The 26,616-nt window shown below is 37.4% G+C and overlaps 1 protein-coding gene across 2 annotated transcripts in view; it reads right to left on the bottom strand.

Moving 5' to 3' along the window:
• Positions 1 to 26,371, bottom strand: part of hdac4 (histone deacetylase 4) — a 108,121-nt gene extending 81,750 nt beyond the window's left edge. The window contains exons 1-2 of one of the 2 annotated variants that reach the window (XM_017420732.3): positions 26,238 to 26,371; positions 15,769 to 15,932 (exon numbers count right to left, since the gene is read on the bottom strand). In XM_017420732.3, coding sequence (XP_017276221.1) covers positions 15,769 to 15,790 — 22 coding nt within the window. In that variant the 5' untranslated portion in view covers positions 15,791 to 15,932; positions 26,238 to 26,371. Of the gene's footprint in view, positions 1 to 15,768; positions 15,933 to 26,151 lie in introns of both variants that reach the window. The other variant, XM_017420731.3, reaches the window with a different exon arrangement.
• Between the last annotated feature and the right edge of the window lie 245 nt (positions 26,372 to 26,616).

Raw genomic sequence — 26,616 nt, 5'->3', positions numbered from 1 at the left:
AGCTGAAATAGCTGCCAGAAAGCAGGTTTGAAAATGGGGAGTGGATGAGGAAGGAAGGAAGCAAAGCAGGACAAAAAAAATAAAAAGTAAGAGAGAAAAAAGGTGAGACCAAGAAGAGGAGGAAGAGAAAGAAATAGGATTTCTGAAAGCGAAAACATGAAATAAATGTGTCAGTAAAGAGGATATTAAAATATGAAGCTGATGAAAGTTTAAGACCAAAGACAACTGAAAATTAGATGAAGTAAAAAAAAGGATACATGATAAAAGATGAATATGAAAAGGATATTTTTTTAAACAAAGCCAGCACATTCCAGTAATTAGGAAGGAATTTCTTACATGTGGCTCTCTCTGACGTCAATCCTGTACCTTCCCAGAGTTTGCTTTTGATTCTCCAGAACTCAGAGTGTTTAGTGTTAGGCTGCTCTTGGCTCACCTCCTGGATTCTGTTGCTACGAAAGGTTTAGGTGGGATGTTGGTTTTTGTTTTTTTGCTCGTTAAAAAAGCAAGCAAGAGTTGGTTCAAGTAATTAATTTGTGCTTCTGCGCTGTTTTTAAAAGTATGTTGGCTAATGCTAAAAACAAGGGAAAAAAGTTTACATTTTCTGAAGTGCAATGCTTAAAGTAGTTCAGATAAAACTAATAAATACTAACCTAGTCCCTAAAGTTTCAACTAGCATAAATGTTGTTTGACTGCTTGGCAAGGTTTGAGAGTCTATTTCAACTCTTAATTGTTTTAATTTAATTAGGTAATTCAGTCTGTGGAACTGCCATTGGCATTGTTGACAAAAGGTTTATTAGATTTTTCCAAAAAGCCTTGTAACAACCAACAACTTGAAAGATAAACTAAAATACTGAAGAGAAGAAAAAGAGAAAATGTTGATGCAACAATCCCGTGAATGTGTCATAAAAAATCTATATATTTAATTCAATTTGTCCTGAGACCGATTTGGACATTTATTTTATTTTATTAAGAAATGTATGTGTGCACAAAAATTCATATGAGTGCAGCACATGTCTGCATCAATATAAGTTTAATCTAAAAGTCCTACTGGGTCACACGGTCTCATGAAAGATACTGAATATCGGCTTCTATGAATGTTTATGAAGCAAATAAATGTTGATCAAATATCAGTTTTACCTAATTTGTGTATGTAGAAATATATGTATGTGTGTTGATACTATGAGTAAACTTGTACCAATTATAGCTTTTACATTCTTGATCCACAGGGATGTTAGGTTTAAAGAAAGAACCCAGCAGTTTAGTTTAGACATTCAAATAATGTTTGTGTAAGTGCTGGGAACAAATCTTGGCTTGTTCATCATGTTTCTCACATTCACTTTATGTAACAACATACTATCCATCCTTGCTTGGTTGTTCCTGCAGGGTTACTGGGAGCTGCTGCCTATCTCCAGTGGTCACTGGGCAAGGGCACATACAGACAAACAACCGTTCACTCACACCTTAGGACAAGTTAAGAGTCACCAATTAACCTAACATGAACAGTTTTAGATTATGGGAAGAATGTACAAGAAGAACATTTCATCTCCATGCAGAGGCCCCAGCTGGGAGCCAAAACCAGAACTTTCTTGCTGCAAGGCATCAAAGCTAACCAGCTGTGCAGCCCAATATAAATAAATACACACTATGTAAAACCTGCGCTCCTTGAAGGAATGTGAATCACCAGCCACTTTGTGTGCCAAAATTTTAAACAAAGATCTTGAGTTATCTAATTCTCTGCTACCATTACACCAAATTTTAGATAAATATCTGTAAAAATTACTGAGCTGTAGCCATTTTGAGTTTACTCAGTTTGTTTAGCTGTGGCAGTCATCTTGAATGTGATCGACTTCAAAAAGGTATTCAGGTTCAGATGTACATCCAGTGATTATTACTGAAAAAGTAAACAGTAAAGCTTCCACTGACATTCCTTTTAATTAAAGCCATGCTGGGTCACGTCCATCTACAATTCACTTCCATTAGTACATGGATTTCTCATTCACGTCCATTTCCCATTTTGTTTATGCGACCAGGTTGAGTAATGACATTTTTGTTGAATCAGAAACTTTTTATAAAATACAGGTTGGCCGTAGGGTTAACAGGACAACATAAGAAAACATGAATTTATTCTTTCATTTTTCTCTTTTATGAACACATAAAAGCAAAGAGAAACTCTTCAGTCTGAAGGTTGACTGGAAGTGTAATGATAGTAAATAGCAAATGGTGATGGTAAACATTTGCTCATCTGAAAAGCAATATGTGTAAAATGTGGTACCAGTTCAAATTTTAGGTGCATTTCCTTTGTTTTATAAATGGACCCTCCATTTTCAGAGCTATTTTATACCTCAAGGCAGTCAAAATTGTGCAGTGAAAGCAAGAGTTCTTTGGAACGAGTATATAAATGTCCTTATTTTCTAACCATTAGATTGATCAAACATTGTTTATATCATATATTTCTTGAAAAAAAAACATTTCTACTGGTGGTGCATGCCAAAAAATGTTGGTGTAAAAATCTCAACACTAAAACAAACATTTAAGGCCAAGATGAAGTTTAGAATTGAGATTAGATGTCCATCTTGTGCTCATGTGCAAAACTACAACCCCATTTCAGAAGCATTTGGAAAATTGCTCAATATAAAAGATGAATAAAAGGAGAATATACCAGTTTTCAAATCATGCAAACTCTAAATCTATTAAAAAGTATTGCAAAGTTAACATCATTATTTTCATGCGTTACAGAAAAATCCAAATGGAAGCAACAAAAGAACGAAAAGTTTTGTAATGTTCAAGAAAAAACAAATAAACAGAAACTTTTGGAAAGTTTCACAACTAATGAGGATAATTGGCAATGGGTCAGTACAAAAATGAAAAAAACTGGATCCCAGAGGGGGCAAGTGTCTGTCAGAGGTTAAGATGGGGAGGGGTTCACAACCAGCTGTACTTTGTGTTTACCGCTCATTAGCGAGTAGCCAAGATGACAAGTTAATATGGTGAAAACAGTAAACATTACAGCACTAAACGGCATCTGCCATCTGCTTTGTGCTGTGATCTGTGTGGCAGATAAAACTGAGACAATAGCTGAAATGAAATCAGTTTGTAAACAGAACAATGTGTGGGTGTGTGCGTGTGATTTAGCCCCAGCATTCATGCATTTACCAGCAGATCTTCGAAACCACACCAAGGGATTATTTATGATAACAGTGACTCACTCTGGTTTTAGCAGGAGTTTGCAGTAGGATTACAGAGCAATCTGATTCTGAGTGGGTTCTGTTGTCATGATGATTATTAATATTCATACTGAGCCCAGACTTTAATGGTTTGTTTATTTCTACCAAGTGTCCTATTTGAAGAAGCAGATATCTTATTACCCTTGAACTGCACATGTGGATACATTACCTGAAATAAGACACCATGTTTTTTTAGAATTTGCTTCCAATAAACCAGACTTTCTTGTTCTGTTTTTACATTGGTCTTGAACAATGGTTCTACAGGCAAATTGTGTCATTTGCTACCAGGTAATTTTATCTCAGTTTCGGTCTAGTCCTTGTACCTGAACATTTTCAAATAAATTAGGTTGTGTGTTTGGGAGGCTACACTATTCCACTAAAACCTTCACATGTCAGCCTCCAGAGACATTTCAGTACCTAAAAACAGAAGCTACGTCTGTAACTGGTTTGGCTACAAGAGGAGAGACCTAAAATAAAGCACATTACTTTGCAAAATGTGGAAGAAATATTAGAAATAAAAACCCTGCAGAGTACAACCAAGCAATGAAAGCCCCAAGAGAAGAAAGACAACCAACGAATCATTTGTAGTTTCAAGATAAACAAAAGACTCAATAAGGCAACAATATTTGATCCATTTTCTCAATTTGTTTTAGAAGATACAACCAATATGCCAGAGTATAGCAGGTTTTGATTAATAGCTACTCTTTGACCCCCAAAAAAATACAAAAGCAACTTTAATCTGAGAATGGGAAGGTAAAAATAAAAAAGAGAAATTGGAGTCATATCAAAAACTTCAGCAAAACAATTCAAAGCAGCAAAATTTTACAATAAAGGCAAGTGAAAACTATTGCAGGTGATATATTCAATATATATTTTGTTTGTTAAATTACTCTTTTAAAATTAACTCTACATACCACACTAAATCTATTTATACTGTTCCCATTAGTGGATTTTTGGCTCAGACATTCACTGATAAGCAGACCGTCATCATATTCATCTTCTTTCTCAACCAAATGTCGATGGGAACGAGCCAACTGTGGGGATACTTACTTTAGGCTTAGTTTATTTGTTTTATCCCCCCCAACTCTCTACGTGCCCAGTGCAGGTTTGCTTAAGCCCCATCTCTTAATGTGTGTAGATTTATAATTTCCATGCCATCTGATGTCAACAAGCTCCTTCAGCAACACTAATCCACTTCTAAAACTTCCTAAATCGGTTAAACTGACGGACAGCCAAGTTTCAAGCTACTGCTGCTTACAACCCAAAAATTACCTCATAAAATTATAGCTAAAGCTCTCATTTCATACAATGTACTTTGCAAAGACTTTTTTTTTAACTCAAAGCTAAATGAAGTAAAGTTTGTCATTAGCAAAAAAGAAAAAGTACAAAAAAATCATGTGATAAAACTAAATATTTTTTTAAACAGAAATAAGATTAAACTGTTAAATGTCTAAATGAAAATAGAAGTGAGATGATGTAAAACTGAGACACCAATGCACACACTTCCCCAGTCTAAAAGACAACTTATCTAATTAAAATCCTTCAAGGTCAATCTCTTCAGTCTTCTCCGCTGGTAAAGAGTCCATTAGCAGCTCATCTTTCTTTAAACTGCTGGCATATTTGGGAGGGGATAGGGGGGAGGGGGGCAATGCCAGGGAGGGCTGTGCTGAGATGACAAAACTGTCAACAGGGGCCTCTGACAGAGGCAAAGCACTGCCATTACTATCATGCGAGAAGATGGGTTAATTATAAGATTTGGTTTCTAATATGGAGCCTTTCAGAGGAAGTGAAGAGCTTATACCCGGTAATTAGACATAAATCGTTTGACTGAAGCAAATATAAAATGTGGGGATGGGGTGGATTGAGTAAACCTTTGTCTTTAGGAAAGGGAGGGTGGAGGGTGCAAAGGAAAAACAAACTGAATGTTACACAATTTTGAGAACTAAGAAACGGAAATGCAAGGCAATCCGGCCAACAGTTTTTGGTCAATTTAGAACCATTTTTAGAAACTTGAAGTGTTTGTGCAACATGATGCGGAGCAACAGTGTTTATTAAACTGTTCACACATTAGCATTTGTGTGCAAATTGTTATTTTCCATGTTAATATCAGAAAGAACAACTTTGTGTTGATTACAGCTGAATAATCCAAACTATTTAGCATGGTGTGTTGGCAGCCTTCCATTTTTCACAACTTTGGGCCTTAAAACCAATTAGCAAATTATATTTCAAGTTTGGTAAAGAAATTAACCAAAATACAAAACAGTGCTACATTTAACTGAAACAAATCTTGAAAACAGGAGGTAACATCTACAAATGTTTTTGCCAAACTACTCCTTCAACACATCAGCTCAGTGTCTTGGTTCAAAAAGTGCCTGATTATGTCATAAAACGAGGACGCAAAATAAGGAAGACGTAGGTGATTCATCGGTGCGACTGATTAGCTCAGCAGGAAGAGAGAAGAACTGAAAATTAAGAGTTCTGAGATCAAGTTCCACATGGATACTCCGTCATCATGCCAATCTCAAGCTAAATGCAAACACCCATTTGGTGTCTAAAATTAGATTTAGACGTCTATTATTACTTTGACTTTTAACCAAATACAGCCTGATTTTAGCCTAAGAACTGTTTAGATCACATTTTGATGTCTTTTCAACCCAAAAATGCTCAGTGTGCGCTCACACACCTGCATGCTTGCATGTTGCCAGAAGCAAGAAAAAAAAAATTGCTGTCCGCTACTTTCGGCTTATAGGTACGTTTGAGAGTCATGCAAGGACTGACTTTGCAGTTATGAACTGGTGCTAATACTTTACAGAGATGACTGATTCTTTTTTTTTTTCCCAACTCATCTCCACAGCTGAATCCTGTCTGATTAGTGGAGCTGACAGTAAGGATGAAAAACTGCCACAGTTAGCTAAACTGACGGACATCATTTCTGAATTTTTCTTCAGTTTTTCTTGTGGCTAATTTATAATTTGACTGGAGTCTGTGGGACAAATGGGTTCTTTTAAGATAATTTATGGATTCTGATTCAGTGATTACAGTTAAGTGAAATGACACCTTTTTTAACGTCTTAACAGTTGGTGCTCGTGTGGATAAACCTTCATAAAAAGCAGACAGCATTGGAAAAGGGGCGAGTTGGACTAAACCAAATAAAAAGGGAGTAAAGTTGGGCTTATTTATTATTTTTAATATTAGATATCTAGTCTGTTAGGAAAAGGAAAATAAAAATAAAGACTGCGTAAGTTTGTTTAAATGTCAGAAGGGCTGAGAGATTTATTTTTAAGTAAAAGATTGTGAAAGCACAGCCATAAATTTGCACCCACACTTGTAATGATGGGGATCCAGTTCCTCCAATTGCATCACTGACCAGACACCTGTCCACATAAAACCAGGTCACCAGTTTTGTGTACAACTTCCTATGCTGTAATCACATGTTCCATTTCTAGCCATTTGTTTTTTTCTAAAAACTAAATTAATGAATCAGTAGAGTTAACTCATCAGTGAGAGTCTGTGTATGGCTGAAGCGACTACAGCTGGTTTGTGACTTCTAACCAGGACTTGGACATGTTTCCCATCAGCTGCCTGTTCTAGTCACAGTAACCTTCAAGCTGATCTTCCAGAGAGCAGAACAAGGTCTCCTGTCACCAGCTGCTGTAAAATCACATGATGTGGAGCACTTTAGGCTGATATTTGACAAGACACTACAAATCAAAATCAAAACCGTGGGACAGAAAGTACCATAAATACAACTAACAGTCACACCCAGATCTAATAATACACTCTAACAGCACTGCTGAGAGTTTCCTTAAGCAGCCAAGCTTGTTTGTATGCAACTATGATGAAGCAAGATGAAGCACAGGCGGTGAAACGTTAAAATGAGTCATGTTCATCAGGCACCGACTGAATAAGGGAGGAATAAACCCTCTGAAACACTCTTACACTCACTAATGTATCAACAATATGACTAAGCACGCCACAATCCTGGCCTCTGACCACTAGATTTTCAAGTGCCATTTCATGAAGTGTCAGCCATGATAGCTTCATTATTCTCACAAAAGGTTAACATAGGCCTGTGACTGTTCTTGCCCTGGATAAATAGACAAGAAGTATATCATCATATGCTAATAGACACACACTCAGAAACACACACATGGCAGTTCATTGCCTACAGTTGGCTCAGCCCCTGACAACAATTCTCTCTCTGATCACAATTAAAACTGTCACGCTTGTTTTCATGCAGTATAAGCACACCGAACAAGGACGAGAATGGCTTGCTTGTTTGTTTTGGTCGTAATGACAAAGGGCCTTCAATAGCAGGGGCCCAAGTCAGTGGAGATGGAAAGCTGTCTCTTCTTTGGCCAGATTATTAGTAGATTGGTTCAGCATGCCATGCAGGAGCCGGAGGGTTGTGGGTTCAAACCTTGGTGCAGAAAACAAACACACAAAAAAAACTATTGCATTCAACTAATTTTAATAATCTCTGTTATATGCCTGCATCTGTCAGTCAGTCCTTGCTATTATGACGACATATACACAAAACACCCATGCATACCTACTTATTGCATCTTTGAGCAAACGATAAAGAACATGGTGCAACTGAAGAGGTCAGAAACTTTTATTTGGCTACATAATTTCAAAACCACCATCTTGCAAACAAACAAATTAAAACCAACAGCAAATCTTTGTGCTGATCCTGTTTTATGATGTTCGTTTGTGTTCATTTTGGCATAAAGCTATCGTTCGTCTGTGGAGACAAACGAGGACAGGGGGCCCCTTTAGACTGATGCGTCCAACAAAATGCCCTCTGTTCTCTAAATATAATAAACAGGATGGATAACTGGCATCTATTAATAGTGACTATAAATAGATTGAAAAAATGAGTATTTCCCTGTAATTAGTCATGGATGGTAGCTGTGCGGTGAGAGAGGACATGCAGGTTGGCGTGACAGAGAAAAGTGAAAGCGACAGGAAGGCAGAAAAATGACTAATCTGCCCCAGTCAACTAAAAAACATAATAATAAACTCTTTGTGCAATAAAAACTTCAATATTCTGCACAAGTTTTTAAACATTAGCAATATATCTGATGGGTTTAGTTATCAATCAATCAATCAAATTTTATTTGTATAGCACATTTCAGCAGCAAGGCATTTCAAGGTGCTTTACATAATTAAAAAACAAAATAAAAACAGCATGTGACAATGAATAAACAGTAAGAAAGAGACAAACATCAAAAACCCGCACTCTAACCCTAATTTAGCCATAAGCAACTCTAAACAGGTGGGTTTTAAGTTGAGATTTAAAGGCACCCAGTGTTTCAGCTGTTTTACAGTTTTCTGGAAGTTTGTTCCAAATTTGTGGTGCATAGAAACTGAAAGATGCACGTCCACAGACGCTCACATTTTGGGTACTTGATGGTAGAGGATCAAATAAATGCCAACTAAATTGTGACTTTACCTGTACAGAGGTTTGAAGATTATTATCAAATATTGAACAAAAAGTTATTTGAGTAAAATATTTGTCCAGATACAAACCCATTTAGAAGTTTTAACAAAACATAATCATTAAAATCTTTCATTTAATTTGCATCATTAGATAAGTTTTCTAAAAAATGTGGAAATGTTTCAGTAAACACAACTGATATTGGCTGAAGCTGCAGGAATTTTCACTGTCCAAGTTGCTTTTGCACCCGCCGTGTTTGCTGGAACCCATTTAATTGTTCAGTCAACACAACCTCCTGATAATGCATCCTTGTCAGGTCAAATAAATATTCCCACGGACCGACCACTGTTTGCGTGTGTTGAACAACGTGTCAGCAACTCCTCTTTCCATGAGACTGAAATGCTTGCTGTGTGGCTCGTCAGAGCACAGACGCTCATTAAGAGTTTGAGCTCTCGGTGCAGTCGTGTGACAGCGAGTCTGATGGAAGCAGGCACGAAGATGAAACCATGAGGAGACAAAGGGGAGGAGGTTTAGTCTACCATCCTGTATCAAACCCTTTGGCATCCTTCACCTTTGTGTTTGTTGTGTAACCACTCCACTGTGCCAATTTATGGCAAAGAAACAACCAACCATAACTATTCTTGAGGACAAGCTGTCTAGTACTACCAGCCACAATTAGCTAAATATTTTATTAAAGTAACGTGATTCATAATAATTCATTTATCCTGCCAGTTCCAAGTCTACAGTATGCCACTGCTGTTCCATTCATCTAAAAGACGGCTGCTTCTGAAAGCTGGAGAAATGAGCTTTCTATGCAACGCTAATGGATGAAGGAGAAGTCGGGCGAATTACAAAGTGGGAGGACAACAAACCTAATTGTCGTGCCATTTGACTGATGACGTGCTGCTGAACTCGGTGATCCTGTATAGATTTTCACAGCTATTCAGCGCAGCGCTTTGGACTCTTCGTGCAGAAAAATGTAGCACGCAAAGGCTTTTCACAGGACAGTGGTCCCTGACGATGGGGTCTAAAGATCACACGAGATGAGTGAGGCTTTCACTGCACTGAAGATTTCAAAATGACATTTGAACATGTTAGATAAAAATCATGACACCTTTAACAGGTTTTTAAAAGTCTGTTTAAGGATGAAGTGCATCAAACAAAGCCACCTAAAGAAGTGTTTGTGAAAGTTACAAAACTGAAAGAAATAATATTTCTTGATAGAATGCAACAGTGAAAACAAATGACGGATTTAGATTCAAATAAATAGGATCAGCATAATAAATAAAATTCATACATGACACAATATACTGTAAAGGTTTTTTTTAGCCTGAACTTCAGTCTGATGCGACAAGCTCATTTACAGCTTTCCTTCCACTCACTTGCACTGTTACAAAAACAAATGACTGATTTAGAATAAAATGTGCATTTATTTTTTATTCTTCTTGGTGTTGATTTTATCTGTTGTAGTGACTCTGTTGTAAAAAATGTTTCACATCAGTTTAAACTGCAAGAATCTTTGGTGGAAAGGCCCCGTTATCGTCCTGCCCCTCAACGTTAATGCTTCCTTTGTGTCACTGAATTATGTTCCCAATTAAAAAGAGAAAAGGATGTTGTGTTTCTTGCTTACAACCTTTAAGAAGAAGCCAATACATGATCAGTGAGGGTTGTTTTTTGTTTTTTTTTTGAATCCCATCTTTAAACTGTTGGGCTTTTATTAACCGCAAAGCTTACTTGGCTTTTTTCCATCTGAACGACATAAAACTGTTTCTTTTAATAGGAAAACATCTTGCTGAGCTTACATAAATAAATCAGTGGTGGCAGACCACAGAAAATAGGGTTGCCTAATATCACCAGTGTTACTCAATACTGCACACAAAGCAGAGAAATGATGTCTGCAGCCAACCATATTTAAATGAAAGTCCATTTAAAGTTTCCTTCTCGTGTTTCCCTTTCTGTCCTCAAGAGTTGATGTCTCATGTAAACAGCCCACTCAGTTTAAGCTTCCATCTTAATTTTACTCTTTAAAAGTTTAAAGTTTTTAGTGTTCACACATGGAGGCTTAATATACCTAAAACATAAACCTGGCATTTAGGGAAAAAATACACCCATTTGCCTTTCAGTCAAGATTCAAAATGGCATGTATGTTTATCCAAAACAAGGTGATGATGTCTCCGTTTTAATGGGAGGGTCATACATATTGGAAGGAAACACTTCAGACATCTCAAGACTATTTTAAAAAATATATTTTATCCTTATGTCTCACCTGAGCAATTAGTTGGGTTAATTCTTTAAACTCAACAGAAGTCATAATCAATTTACATATGAGGCCACTCTGGATTATTTATCTGGCATCTTTGGATTATTTGAGTTTTCTGGGAGTTTTCATGCATTTTGCTAACGAGAGTTTCTCCCATTCCTCTAAACAGAAACATTGAAGCTTCACCAGGCTGGATTACCACCAGGACACAAAAGTTCAGGTCTTTCAAGACCTTTTTAAGTTAAAGAAATGGAGAAAGAATCATTGGAACAAACAATCTGCAACAACTTAAAATAACAAAGGCTGGGAAAATGTACTCAATTTAGTTTATTATCTTTTGTATTTATTTGTCCTAAAATCTGTTCCTTGGATACATCACGTGAAGTAATATGGGAACACATTCAAAAAGGTCTAAAACCTTCTGCTCAGCACATTACTCTGAAGAGTCTTTAAGCCTAATGTGAAATAAAGATGTGTTAATCTACGACAAAATATAAAACACACATAGATGAAAAAACTAATCCGATCTTTCCTTGTTCATTTTAAAGCAAAGTGCAAGATCAATGATTTCACCATTTTAATTCAACATGAGAGAAACTACTAATTTATTTTCTGCAGACCTTGTTTTACCTGTGCAGAGTTGTAGTTATGCTTATAAAAACTCAACATAATAACTTTAAGACCAGCTTGCTTTGCAGTCCTGTGCAGCTAAAGTGATAATTAAAAAGGGCAGGGGTGAGGGGGAGAATTTGCACAAGTCCAGTAAGATTTTTTTTAACAGGCCAGGAAGAAAAACATCTAATCAGAGTCAGTGTTTTGGTAGAGTCAATGACATCTGACAGAAATATAATGAAAAAAGAAGGAGTTACAATAATGTTAAAAACTTCTTTCTTTTTTTTTAACAATTTTTCCAGACCTGCATTTTAGAACATCGTGGCACACAGCAGATTTAAAGGCATTTGTTTCAAAGCCTATGTTCTGATTCATGTCTGGAAAAGTTTGTTTTTCTGCCCCAGGAGACTCAGGCTAAGCCTTTCCAAACGGCCACTGTGTAACTGTTGGGAACTTTTGATTTACTTTGGTTCGGAGAGGCAGGAGAATAACATCCTCAGAAACCCACCTGACCAGCCTTGCTCTTTTTTTACTGTCCCCTGATGAACCCAAACAGCTGATTGCATGTCCCAGCCAGATGGAAAATACAGCAGAGATGAATGTTTTTGTTGTACCAGAGTTGTTTGTTAAGCAGAGGTTTCATAAAAAAAAAAAAAAAAAAAAATTACCGTTTGCATCCAACTCATGCTGCAAGCAAAGCAGCAGATGTGAGTTCTCTTGGGTTGACCCTTAAGGTCCAAACTATTAAAACCAGAATTAACATTCTGACTAATATTATTTGATGCTAAAGCAAAATACTAGTTTTAGGTCTCAGTTTCAACAACTATAGATTGCACTACATGATTTTTTCCCCACAAAAAATAGTCTTTAAACCTGTATTTACAAGCAAAGTAGAATAAGTTTTCATTTATTCCATTATACAAACAGTGGGAGATTCAGAAAGCTAAACATTCATTTAATTTTTTTGATTTTTAACAACAGAATTAGCCATTAGAACATTCTCTGTAAGATTTACCATTTACTAAAACAAACAGAAACTTTTATTTCATTCTTCCTACAAAAACAAATCTTTAAAGCTTTAATATTTTTTTTTTTCAAAGATGACATTGCACAGTTGTTTCACCTGACAATATAATTACTTGAATGAAATATTTTGGTAAACTGTGGAAAGGAAAACAATAATGAAGCAGTAATTTAATTTCCTCACTGCAGATTCTATTGTTTTTTTTTAAAAAGGCCTCTTTTTGCTCTGAATCAACTCTGTTTCCGATCCTTCTCTACACTGAGGAGTACTTTGCAGCTCCGAGGATAAATTGGAGCGATAACATTTCTGCGCTGCTCAAACACAGTTTGGAGGAAGTGCCATTGTGTAGCTCCGGATCAAGTGAACAGCATCACACCCTGTTTTAAATCTTAATAACTTCTTCCTAATACGCTCCTCTCATCTTCGTTTCGCCTCTCGCCTTGGCTGACTTCAGTCATCTTTACTTTCAGCTTTCAAAACAGTCCGACTAAAACCCATCAATTAACACCCAGCCTATTTTTCCCTGGCCTTTCTAAATGAGTTACCATCAGAGTGGGCCAGCAGGTGTTAAGCTCCCTTTTTGAAGATTATGCTACACTTTGCAGACACTAACCACTCTCCTTTAATCTACAACTGCAGGCTTCTGAAAGCTCCCAAAGTGAATCTTTATTATGATTACTGATTGAAACTTGGAGCGCAGACTGAGGGTGGGAAGGGGCAAGTGAAATATTCTCAATCTAGTCCAATTTTAGAAGAGAGAGCTTTAGCTTCAGAGCAGCTGACTCTTAGTAGCTCAAGCTTAAAGTTTTTTTTTAATGAAGAATAAAATTGACCTGAATGCAGAAGTCTAAAATATGCATTCCATGTTTTTACAAAAACAGCAATCTTATCTGGCCTTAGCTTTTTACAGAATTGTTTAGAGGGTATGTCTTATGCAGCCAATCCTTTCAGTCATGTCTCTCCAACTCCCTGATAAACAAAAAAAAAAGGCGTGGGATAAAATCGATACAAGGCTGTTGTAGTCCTTGATGATGTGATTTAATCACAGCCATCTGTCAGATCAGTGGGGAAAAATGTGTTTTTGTTATAACTACAGTATCGCCCACCACCTGTGACTGTGAGAGTGTGTGTGTCAGCCTCTTACCACAATATTTCATGAACCACTGGACAAATTTTACTAAAACTTGGAGAAAATAATCAGTGGATCCACATCTATTAACTGTTGGAGTCAACCCGATTCAAGATAGCTGCCACAGCCAACTGACCTTGAACAAATACATAAATGGCTATAACTCAGTCAGTTTATAAATAAATAATGAACTAAAATTTGATGTGGTAGTAGCTGAGAGTCATCCTCAACACATACTCCAAGTGAGACATCTCGCAAAATCCCATGAGAGTGCTCACAACATTTTCAAGGTTGAACTGAAATAGCTACAGCGCTGTCCGTTCTCAACATGATCTGAGTCTAAAACTCTGGCATGAAAGGTGGCAGGCAATATGCTCTTCTTCAAGAAATGCTAGGCCTTTAATTGTTATTATTATTTCTATCTTGAATTAAAAATATATATATCTGTACTGATAACTCTTCTGCTGAATTATCTTACTGAAATTAAAAGCATAAATGACAGTCAATCAGTCAAGCAGGAGGTGTTCAGTTCCACAAACTGTTAAGTTTAAATGATGTAAATTCGTATTGGGATGAGAAACTTGTGAAACATGTATGCAAACAGAAAATAAACTGCATTCCATCACAGGATGGAACAGGACAGCCAGAACTATCCAAAAAAGGAGGGAAACACAGCTGTTTAGAAAACAAAAATAATTCACAAGGACAGTTTTTTCCTTCCTATTCCCGCTTTCCAAATAAACCCAAACACGAATTAAAAGCTGGCACATCCTTTAAAAGCCCAAAGCCACCTCATCATCATCATCAATAAGTTGTAGGGAAGATGTTTGGTGAGTCTGGAGGAGTTAAAAACACGACGAGACGGCACATTACCAACAAACACCTCTGCTGGTTTTCTTCCTGCTGTTTGTTTTGGTTAGATTGTAGAGGCTCAAGAACATTTTTAACATTCTCTACAAGGCCTCCAGCAGCAGATGGCCCAGCTCTATTTAAGACCCAAACCAAGGAGTTGCCGTGCATGACGATGTTACTGACGCAGGATCCCTCCCCCTTAGCCAGGACAGGCCACAGATTACTGCTGCTGGAGGAAGAAGAGGAGTGGAGGACAGTCGGGTGGGGGTCTAACGGGGATGAGAGGTTTTTTTTTTTCTGTTTTTGTTCTAGTTCTGTTTCCAAGGCTATAAACCCAGTTCCAAAATACCAAGTAGCATGACAACATGGCAGCCTGTGCCACCCAAGTTTAAGTCGGACAAAAGGCTCTTCAGTCCTCCGAAACGGTGGTTTTGGAAGAGGAAATTATGATCTGTCATACGTGGAAAAGGGCTTAGTAATGCTACTTAGACTGAAAGGCGACAAGGAGAAAATGAACCACTAACAAGACATCAAACTGAGAAGTGAGAGCTTCTTTCCCAATGTCCAAGCTACCAAAATAGAAAAGTCAGTTGAGCGTTTTCAGAAAACTGTTTATTTGTTAAAAATTATTAGTCACTTATGAAATGAAAGGCTCAGCACTTCTTGAAGGATTGCATATCACCCACTACCCATCATGCAAGAGTTTTAAACCAAGATCGTCTTATCTTGAAAAGCGACGTTTTACACGTTTTGGTCAAATCCTGAAAACAATTTTGGAGAAGTAATTAGTTTACAGTCCATAGTTGATGTTTTTGGATTAAAATGGCGAAACTGTGAGTCATGGCTGGTCTCCAGCAGGACACATTGATTAGATTTTTTTAGTTTAAATCTCCAGGAAAGTGGATAAATTCCCTTTTAAAAGCAAAACCTCCCCCAAAAAAACCTGTGTAACAGAATACCTTAAAGTTCTAGAGTCGACCACAGTGGCAACTTTCTCCCCAGTAAGCCATTATAAACTGAATGAGAATATACATAAATCCCACTTATTCTTTCAAAAAGTCTCAAGAACCGAATGAAGCTTGACTTACAGGGAAAGTCTAACCACTATAATCTTCATGTCAAGTGATAATATGTGCTACAAAACTGTATTCTGACACATTACACCTGTTCTCAAAAAATGTTTGCTTTTCCATAATAAAAGGAAAATAGAACGTTTTTACATCTTACCATGCTGACTGTGAGAGCTCATAGTTTCAGTAGCTGGTGAGGCCTTGGCAGCGGGAGTAGAGGACTTTCAGTGCACCTCTGATGAATGTGGTGACCATGATGTTCGAGACAGACCAGGAGGAGAACTCTGACGAGTTCTGGGTTCCTTCTCCCAAACCGTCAGACTGCGAGGAGAAGACGAAGGGAAGCAATTTCTTAATGTGACATATTCCAAGCAGACATTTGTGGGCTGTGAGTGAACTCTAAAAGGCAGACAGACATTTAGACAAAAATTTTAAAAATTGAATGGGATTTATTTTTTTATGTGCTGTATAGTTTAATAAAAGTCAGAGCATGTTTCCATAACTCTACGTGTTACTGTTTATTTCACACCCACACAGGAAAAGTTTAGAAAATTGCTCTAAAAGTAACATTATCTATCAAAATGCCCTCATTCGTGTTCGTCAAATGCCCCATTTAATTCCTCACAAATAGACCTTCAAGTAGTATTACCATTTTAAGGATTCTGCTGCTATTATAGTCATTAAAAGTTGAAAGGCACTGATATGGCAATATTAAACTAAAAGGCTCTTTCCTGTGATAGATAACTAAAATAAAGCATCCTCAGACTGTAGAGTGTCAGTGTCAGTAAGCAGGGCAAAGAGATGACTGAATAAGATCTTTACACAGCAGAATAAAAAGTTTCAATCGACACTTTAAGTACAGAAACATGCTTCTGGTATTCAACACTTATCTCACTTATAAAAGAAGAAAAACACTTGTTTAACTTATTGAAGGCAGCTGATGAGTTCAAATTATGAAACAAGAAAAATCAGAGGAAAAATTCTTGAGTTATTATTGACTATTTGTCAATCAGATCTGATCAATTTAATAAATTACTTATTTGTTAGTATCATTTTGAATGAACTTTTTAAATCTATTTGTGCTGAGCAGCAATACTATAGCTTTAAAAAACAAAGAAGAGGAGTAACATTCAGAAGGCAATTCAAAAGCAGGATAATTTAGTTTACCACGTGTGTAAAAAGGTGTTCTGAACCTCAGAAGGAAATTAAATCTGGTTTGCTTCATCAATACTAATGTGATTCACTTAAATTTCACTTAAATTTGAGGAAAGAGAAATATTTGACCACTGATGGTGCTGAGTAAGATTGGTGGCTGCCATCTTGCTAGGTGCTACACTCATCACTCTGTACTGCTTACATGTGAAGCTACACATTGTTAACTCTGTATGTGTGCCGTACGATGTGTCATCAGCTCAAAAATGCATAGAAATAGTCTGTTTTTTACCTAAATAAAAATATACCATACATATTGTGCAAACAACAGACAAGAGTATTCTGTAATGAGCCACCCACCAAGTTCAGTCAAGGACTAGAAGAGGTGAATCTGGTGCGCTATTTCTGCGGTAATAAAATTACCAAGAGCTGCAATCATTCCAGATCAGTACATAACTGCACTTTAAGGAATGAAGGACTTTTCATGTCTACTTAGTCTAACCAGAGCTCTGCTACAACTGTAAATAGTTAATTGGACCTACGCTTATAGTTTATACTGTTTTTTGTTTTTGTTTTTGTTTTTTACGTTTTTGCACATTTCTGGAAATAATCAGCCTTATATAACATGAACATCAGTATTCAGATATGGCTTTTGTCTAGCTAGTTCACTTTTATTTAGAATGTACTGCATTTTACCCATAAAATAGGTTGGAAAGCTAATGACTATTCATTAAGAAAACATGTCACTACTATTGATGAGGATGGCCCCTGGTATAATAAATCAGTGGATGGGACTAATATTTCCAAAGGAGAAAAAAAAAAAGAAAAGATAAACATAGTATCACATTCTTCGAAGTTCAAATTCTGATAATTATTACAATTCTTGTCATATCATTTGGGCTTCTTGGCTGAGTTTTTTTTCTTAATGGTTGGCTACCAGGCAGTATCTAAGGACGCTACATAGCACCTACCAAGATGGCAGCACGAATTCTTGCCTCAGCGTTGTGCTTGTCGTCCTAGTGCCATTCTTGGTGGGTTTAGCTGCTCGTGTAAACATCTGACGGACAGCAGGGTAACAATATGCAGCTCAAAAGGAGGTCAAAAGTCTCATTTTACCAACACCAATGACCTACGGTTTGTAGAACTGGTCTGTTGTGTTGCATGCAGGTTTTACTGATCTTTCCAAATAATTTTAATTTCTTTGACAATTTTTACCTGCTCTTCAATAATCAGTTTAGCACCAGGTATTTTTCCTACACTTTGGTATCTCTTCAAGCACTCCCTCTTCACAGACTGGCACTTTAAACTGGATGAGATTGATTGTTTTTGTGAAGTAAAGTTTCATGATGCTTGACAGAAAAACAGCTCCAAGAATCTTTTAATGGATTTTATTTCCCAAGCACTCTGAGGCGCTGTCGGGAGTAATCTCCCTGGCATAAAAATAACATGTGGTCGGAAAGCGAGCAGTAAACAACAATTAAGAGACCCCTTGCATAGCTCATAAAATGAATCATTGAAAATGCATGTGTGCCAAGAAGACTGCTTCAACCTCTCAGACCTGATTGAGTATGAATTATTCAGCTGCTGAGAGGGATTAGATGTATCGCCCGTGTACTTTGGACTGACTCATTCCTGATAGTTTTGTTGTTGTTGTTGGCCAAGATGAGTAAAAATCAAAGTATAATAAAAAAAACCTTAAAAACACGACTATCACTCTTTCTGATAAATCCTTGAAACTAGCATGCACGATTTCAAGCAATCTCATGCTCACAGTATGTGTTGGGGATGACTCTCAGCTACTATCAGACTACATTTTAGCCTGCTGTAAAACTGACAGAATTACAGCCAATTTTGTGTTACTTATAGTCTGATGGCAGTGGCAGCCATCTTGAATTGGGGTAGGTATTTTGCTGATAGACAGACACACCCACAGACACAGGCAAAAACATTATTGCTAGCCTTTTGGCAATAACTTTAGAGAAGAGGTTTAGAATAAAAGTGGAAAAACAGGTGACAAGAGTAAAAGGGACTATACAACTCTGTGTGACAAAGTATGCTTAAAGATCTACTGTAACAGTATTCCCTGGTGATTGTTTGCAAGTGAACAGTGTTAGCTTTGACCGCATGAAATCTCATGCATCAGCTGTTGGTAAAACCAGCAGAAGACAACAAACAAGGAGGTCCAGTAACAGGATCTAAACCATGATCAGTCTTACCGTTGATTCAGAGCTCAGGCAGCCTGAGGAAAGCTGTGTGTCACCTATCTGTGGTGTAAATAGGACTGAATATGGCTAAGGTTTAATCAGTATCATGTCTTGCAGGGATATGTTCTGCCTGTTTTGATTTAGATTTAGTTGTAAAGCACCAGTGCACAACAAAAAGGCCATCTCAAAGCACTTTGCAAAAGTAGAAAAGTTAAATACAAGAGAATTCAATCAAACTCATTCAAAATAAGTACACTTCAACGGATGCCACTTATAATCCAAATCAAACCAATTATCATCATATCAAATCAATACGCTGCAGTTTATTATTGCATACCCCTCAATGGAAGGCGTGTAATTGCCTGTGTTGGTGTGTGTACACGATTGTGTGTCTGTCTCTTAGCAAAAAAATCTCATAAACCACTGGAAAGATTTAAATGAAACTCTCAGAAGATAATTACAGGATGTACAACTACAACTGAAAAACGTTTGATGTCAAATTCTTGATGCCACAGGTAAATAACCTTTCCAAACAAAAAAACGGTCATAGATCAGGCATTTTTTAAACTTATAATTCAGTTATAAAACAAGAAAATGAAAAAGCTGCATTAGTTGCCCTGTTTGAGGGATCTTCTCTAGGAAGAGTGAAGGAAACTAGTATTCCTCAAAGGAATGCATATCACCTACTGCCCTGTACGCCGAAATTTAAAAGAAAGATCTCACACAATCTGTTAGCACTCACAGTATGCATTGGGGATGACTCTCAACTACCACCACACCAAATTGTAGCTCAGTATCTGTAAAAAAAATGGGTGAGTTGTAGCTATTTTTGTGTTTGCCTAGTCAGTTGTAGAAGGTAATTAAGTGATTTCTTCCTGAAAGTTTTAAGGTCAATAAAAACAAACAAACAAATAAAAAAACAAACAAGTATGATAACTAGTGATGCACACATTGTAGGTCTTATTGAACCAAGAAACACACGCGCACGCAGGAACACCTTCCACAACTGGCAACCACTGATTTTAGGGAGCAGGAACAGTTTCAATGTCAGGACAAGGTCCTGGCAAAGCACAAAGGAGCTAAAATGGGTTTGTTACTGGTGATGAGAGCCACAACAAGATGACTTGTGAGTCTGGACATGGGAGAATGATTCACAGCCATCAACTCAATGGATGGGTAAAGGATCAGCACAAGGGTTCATCAAGCCTCAAATCGGATCAGTTGAGGCTGAGAACCTCTGTATAGGTGTTAATTAAAAGATTCAAGCCCAGTTTTTTTTCTTTCTCTTGTCTGATTTTAATGCTTCTCTGGCCAATATCCAACCTCATATCCTTTAACAACTTATTTAACAATAAGCTAAATAAGAAAATACAAAGAAACCATAGAGAAGTTGCCCTAAATTGACCTTTTTACTTTTAATCTTCAAATTAAAAGAAAGTTATCTGGTTAAGTTAGACAACTATCATTTGACAGAGTTACCTCATCATTCTGTCTACTTGTAAAGCATTGTGTTCAATTGAGGAACAGAAATACACGAACAAAGAAAGAAAACAAAGATCCTGTAACATGCTGAATGGGGAGCTAAACTGTTTATAAATTCCTGCTGGGTGGCAGAGTCCTGCCACCTCATTTGTCCCAGAGCACACAGTGGCAATAATGAACCCCATTAGAGTTCATTAGTGTGATAACATCAACAAAATGTCCACAAACAAGCAAACATTCTCAGTGCCAGCTTGTGCTGAATGACAGGAGGAGGTTGGATAAAGCTGAACACAGTGGAATTGAGCTAAATGATCTTATTAATGGAATTACAACGGGAAAAGTAAACTAAACCAAACCACAAAAAAGAGAGAGAGAAAAAAGGAAACTTAGTGAGTTTTGATGAAATAATGCTGTCATGTCTTATATTTGTTTATTTTACATGAAAATAGCAAAGAGGTGCAACACATGAAAACAAAATCAAAAACATAGTTTGTTCAGTTCAAACAAGCATTAATGGTATTTGTTTATACTTTCCTTAGTCTTAACATAGTCTGAACTCTCTTTGTCAATCTTTCTTATAACTTCAATAATTAGTTTTTAGGAACAGTTTTTCCAGTTTCTCAAAGGGAATTCCAAAGCTCTTTGTCAGATGTCCAAACATCTTTTTATTTCATTTCCAGTCAAAATGGTCCCACACAGCTCGAGGGAGACCAATGAATACCTTATTAAATCTATCTGCGAAATTGACTGAATTATAACTGTTTTTGTGTTTTCTGAGGTCAGCTGGATGTGGCGACCATCAGATGCCAATACATCTGTAGGAACCTTTACATCTCACTGAATTAAGCTTCATTTCTTTCAGGTAAAGCAACTATCTGGTGTATATCTGAATGCCTTTAGTATGTGATAGAGTGTAAAAAAGAAATGATTGTTTGTTGATTGGTTGTTTATTTTAAAAAATATGCTACTACAGAATGACAGATGTGTTGGCACACTTAAAGAAAATTTTAATATTTGCTTTATAGTCATGTTTTAAACTAAGAGTTCGACCTTAATTAGTATCACAGGTGACTTCCAAGCTTTTCAGCCATTCGGTCTATTTAAAATGTAACAAAAAGCCACTGGGTAGTTTGGTTTGGATGTGTGCACCACACTGAACAAGGAGCAGAGAAAGTAAAGGCCTGAGGAGTTCAGAGAGAAGATTGTAAATTGTTCGTGTCAAAGGTAAAGGCTCCAAGACCATCCAACAGCTGCACATTCTTCTGACCACAGCTGCCAATATTATTGGAAAGTATAAAGGTTCATGGGACTGTGATCAACCTCCCAGGTTGTGGACGCAAGAGGAAATGCAACCCCAAATTAATCAGACCGATAGTGTAGATCAGGGGTGTCAAACTCAAGGCCTCGATGCTCCTCTGTTCTGCAGGTTTTAGGTTTTTCTGCTCCAACACCTGATTCAAATGAACTCCAAGATCAAGGTATGTCACTTTCTGATCACATCATTAACCACATTGTGAATCACAATGAGCTCCAAGGAAGAAGACCCAGAAGGTGTTGCTACTAGCAGAAAAACACAAAAAAGCTAGACTGGAATTCATCGAAATGAATGATGACAAGTCCTGAAGTTTCTAGGATAATGACAAAAAACTGAATGTTATTTTTGGCTCTCCTAACATCAGTTGTTTGCTATTTATTTATTTATTCATTGTGGAAGGGAACCAACTAATTTATTAGCATCTGTACATCCAGTGATTATCACCTGAAAGTTTCATTAAAATCCATCCAGTGCTTCATGAGATATTTTGCTAACAGAGAGACATTGTTGACCCCAAATAGTTATTGGCAAAACTTTAAACAAATGTCTCACACAATCTGTTAGCCCTCAGAGTACATGCTGGGGATCAATCACAGCTACTACCACACCATATTTTACCTCAATATTTGTAAAACTGATTCATTTATACCGCTGGACACTGAGGACATCTCCACCCAGACGTTTTGGGGATGACTGCTGGAAATACCGATGAAGGCCTCAGACCATGTTTCAAGTCTTTTTCTTTAAAAGGAAATAACTTACACATGCAGCTCATTTTTGTACTGTTTTTTATGTCTGCCAAAACTACGTTTGTCCTCCACTTGTCCAGTTTTCTCTAGTTTTTCTAGGACATACTGCACACCATAGCAAAAAATAGACATTTATTCCTGCGACACTGGTTGGGATTACTTTGATACAGCTAGCTCAGGTCTAACCCTTGGAATTAGGTATCTTTGTTTGCTTAAAATAAAACACCAAGTGTGAATTTAAGAAAAAAACAAATTTACTTTTAGCTGGAGAAGTGACACTTTTTTCTCTGCAAACCAGAAGACAAAACAGACAGAATGATTTGGATCCCTTCAGTCATCAATGAACCACAAGACATATTGTACATTCCATGACAGCACGATCACCAGACAAGAAACAGGAACGTGATTTAAATATTTCTCACAAAATAAGTCCTGGAATGAATATTGCAAACCACAGTCATGTAAACACTTCATCAGAAAGTTCGCCACATGAAGAAAAAACAAAACCTGTTTCATTCACAGCAGTTCTTCAGCACACATCATCGCTTGTGGTTGCTTAAAATTACAACCTCATCAGCACTTTCCAGAGATAAGCCCATCATGCCTCATTCTACTGGAAATAATTACTTCACATGACTAACAAATAATTACAGCCTGGCGCCAAATAAAGGCTGAAAGTAAGTGCTTGAATTTTTTATGTTTCTTTAACAACAAACCTAAAAATTGCTACTTAATGGTTTCCCCTTAAATGAAGTGGTTGTGGAAATTTAACTGATTCATTTATTTGGTTCATGACTTCATAAAGAGTTTTAAATTCTGGTTTGTCATCCAGAAGCCACACTAAACTTTTCTTTACTCTAAATTAGGTCGGGAACAAAAAAAAAGTTTTTAGAGCTTGTTTATGCTTTTCTTTCATTGCCTACTGAAGGATTTAATCTGAATTTGTGGATAAAGAGATCAAATTTGCATCCATTGATAATAACGTTCATCAAGCCGTTATTTTTTTACTTTTCTTCCAAAGTTAAATTTCTCTATAAATGTTTTTGTTTTTACATTCCTTATATCATAGCTGAACAGTATTCTGACTTTTTTCTCATCCACATACCGAATTATAAAAATAACAGTTTATATCCCAACAGTCTGTTGATGTGTTAGATAACTATGGGGGGAAATGTTTTTCTATTAGTTAAACAAAGAAAAAGTCATTTCAATCAAAATATTTGAGATCAAAACTTTTAAAACTGTAATTATTTACTTTTTCTTTTTCTGAAAGTAAGGTACTGTTTACAAAACCTGTTTTTCCGTTCAAAGCCCTTGTTTTTTCAGGGCGACTGTGGCTCAGTGGGTAGAGTAGTAGTCTTATAATTGGTAGGTTGTAGATTCAATTCCTGTCACATGTCGATGTGCCCCTGGAAGAATTATTTATAAGTTCAGCCCATTTACCATTTGGTTACAAATCTCAGACTTTTGTTTGCGACGCTGCCTGTTTTTGGTTGAAGTCAAAAAGTTTTGACTCCTGAGAAGGTTAAACATCCTGGGCGGAGCCTAAGGAGGAAGGATGTAAGACGTGTCTCTATTGCTCGGTGCGGACTGAAGCGGCACACATTTGAACTTCGCCTCGAACTGCAGGTCAAGGCTTCTCACTGACTCCACATTGAGCGGACTGACGAAGGGAGGCAGACAGAAAGTAGGTAATCTTCACCAAGTTCCCATCAGGAATAAACTACTGTTTACGTAGACTTTATGTTAATTGTCTCCAGTGTTATAATGAATTAAGCAAACACAAATAATAAAGTGGGGAGGAGCTGCTGCTTGCTTATCACAACACTGCTGAGCAAAATTCTCCTCCTGGATAACCTGTTTCTTTCATAGCTCAAGAAAAATCACACTTTATGTTGCGTTCAAGTACACACATCATAATCTAAACGAAAACTATACTTAAATGGTTGTGACGTTTTGTTCTATTTTTCTATGTGGAGGATAAAATCATCTCACCGTTCTTTTTTTTTTCTACTCAGACTGAAACAGACATCACAGATGAAGCAACTTTTGTTTGTGTTCTTACTGCCAGTGAACAATCCAACATTCAAACACTCATAAATATTTGTAGAAAATCCTTACTGTCTTTTCTGTTTAAACATAACGAGGTATGGTTTCCAAATAAACATAAAGGGTTAGACAGAGAGTGATCGGTGTTTATTCAACCATAACGGTCAACGTTTATGGCTGCTCAAACAGGTCAGACAGAGATATTATTTTTTAAGAACTCCTGCGGTCGTGATGAGTCATTCATTTAGTTGGAGGTACATTCACCTTCACTTTCTGTTTGAGAAACCCACTTCAGCTTTATGGATTCCTCTGATATCTGAATATATTTATAACAGTATAGAGACTTGTTCACCGTGTCACATGAAACCAGTACTCACTGTTTCTACTGAGTTTTAAAAATGCTCACTTTATCAGTAGTTTGCCGCTTTACCTCACACTTACGCAGGTTGTTGGTGTGTGGTAACCTTTCCTCACTGCAACACCAGTTTCCTGAACCCAGCCAGAGAAGGAACAGCTGAGGGCTCGACGACTTTAGTTTGAAAACCAGATAATTCATTATATCAGAACAAGAAATCACCAGGAGTTGGTTGAAGTCGTCCAATAACCTCGTTTTCTGCCGATATCTTTGCTTGTCAGCTGGCTCAAGCGTCTCAACATACTTTAACTTTTGTGTCGTGTTGCTTTTTTTCCCAGTTTCCATCAGATTCAGGAAATAAATAAATATTACAGATAAAACTTCCAGCATGGCAACACATCCTGAGCATACCTACTGAGGACACAAAGTAAAGCAGCTTATTCTTGGTTTTTACTTTGATTTGATGACTTTATGCTTATTTGTTTTAACTTTTTATTGTATTTTATGTCTGTTCATTACTTAAAATGATATTTATCTTACTGAATTGAATTTTATTTGTTTGGGAAGCACAGCTTTTTGTCTGTGAAAGGCGCTAAATAAATAAATAAATAATAAAAAATAAAGGTTTAAATCATTTGCAAGTGATTCTGATTTGTCTCCATACATCTGAGGTATAGTTGTGCCTGTCTGAAGCCGAAATAAAGACTCCGGAGTATTTCCTGAGGCTCCTGACCTTGTTCCTGTGGGGGGGACAGGAGTTTCCCAGCCTGTGAAGGGTTAACAGGAGGTAAGAGCCCTGTTGCTGTGTTTACACTTCATGAAGACACAAGTTTACACCCAAAGCTTCAACCTCCCTGATACAAACACTGCTTTCTCCTCACACACACACACACGGGGAAAGGTATCCCAGCCAGCTGCAGCCTGACTCAGAGGAATAAAGACTTGATAAAAACTGGGGGGCATGTTTCTGTAAATAAAGCCAAATAACCAAACAGGGAAATAAACAGTCTCAAAACGATACAATCCACTTCCCATCTGAGTTTGACACCGTTCCGTCTGCAGTGAGATTTAAAAAGGACTTCCAAGCAGCCGAAGTGTTGCAGAGCAACAATGTTGCGCAACACGTTCCGTCAACAGTTTGTAGCAACTGAACTCCGAACCGGCAACAGCGTCTTTTTACGCAACGCTTCCCCGACCCTGAGGTCCAAACAAACTCACAAGAAGTTTGACAAACCTGGAGAACTGCAGGTCAGTTTGACTCCGAGAGGACAGAAAGGGCAGAGACAAGGAACCGGGATCCGGAGCCAGAACCAAGCCCACCTGGTGCGCGCGCTGCTCGGTTTCCCCTCCTGTCCTCCGTCAGCATCCGCGGTCCGCTCGCTCGGGACCCGTCGGTGCCGCAGACAAACACAGAACCGACAGCTCCGCCATACTGGACCCGTCACGTGAAGGAGGGCCAACCTCCGGGCTTTCAGCGGAGGGAGGGCTCTGGATGATTGACAGCTGGGGGGCCATGAATGAAGTCCGTCATCAGGAAAAACAAGCACGCGCTGCATCATCTGCGTTTGGCTCCTCTGGCCCCAAATGACAGGTCCTAACTGGGACTAAACAACCAATTCATACATGAATATATAGATCATTTTACTTATTTTTGCTTTAACTTATAGTGATGTGCATAGATAGATAGATAGATAGATAG

The sequence above is a fragment of the Kryptolebias marmoratus genome, linkage group LG6 (assembly GCF_001649575.2).
Source record: "Kryptolebias marmoratus isolate JLee-2015 linkage group LG6, ASM164957v2, whole genome shotgun sequence".
NCBI lineage: Eukaryota > Metazoa > Chordata > Actinopteri > Cyprinodontiformes > Rivulidae > Kryptolebias > Kryptolebias marmoratus.
Note: the sequence above shows the minus strand (reverse complement) of the source record. Positions and strands in the feature narration are given on the sequence as shown.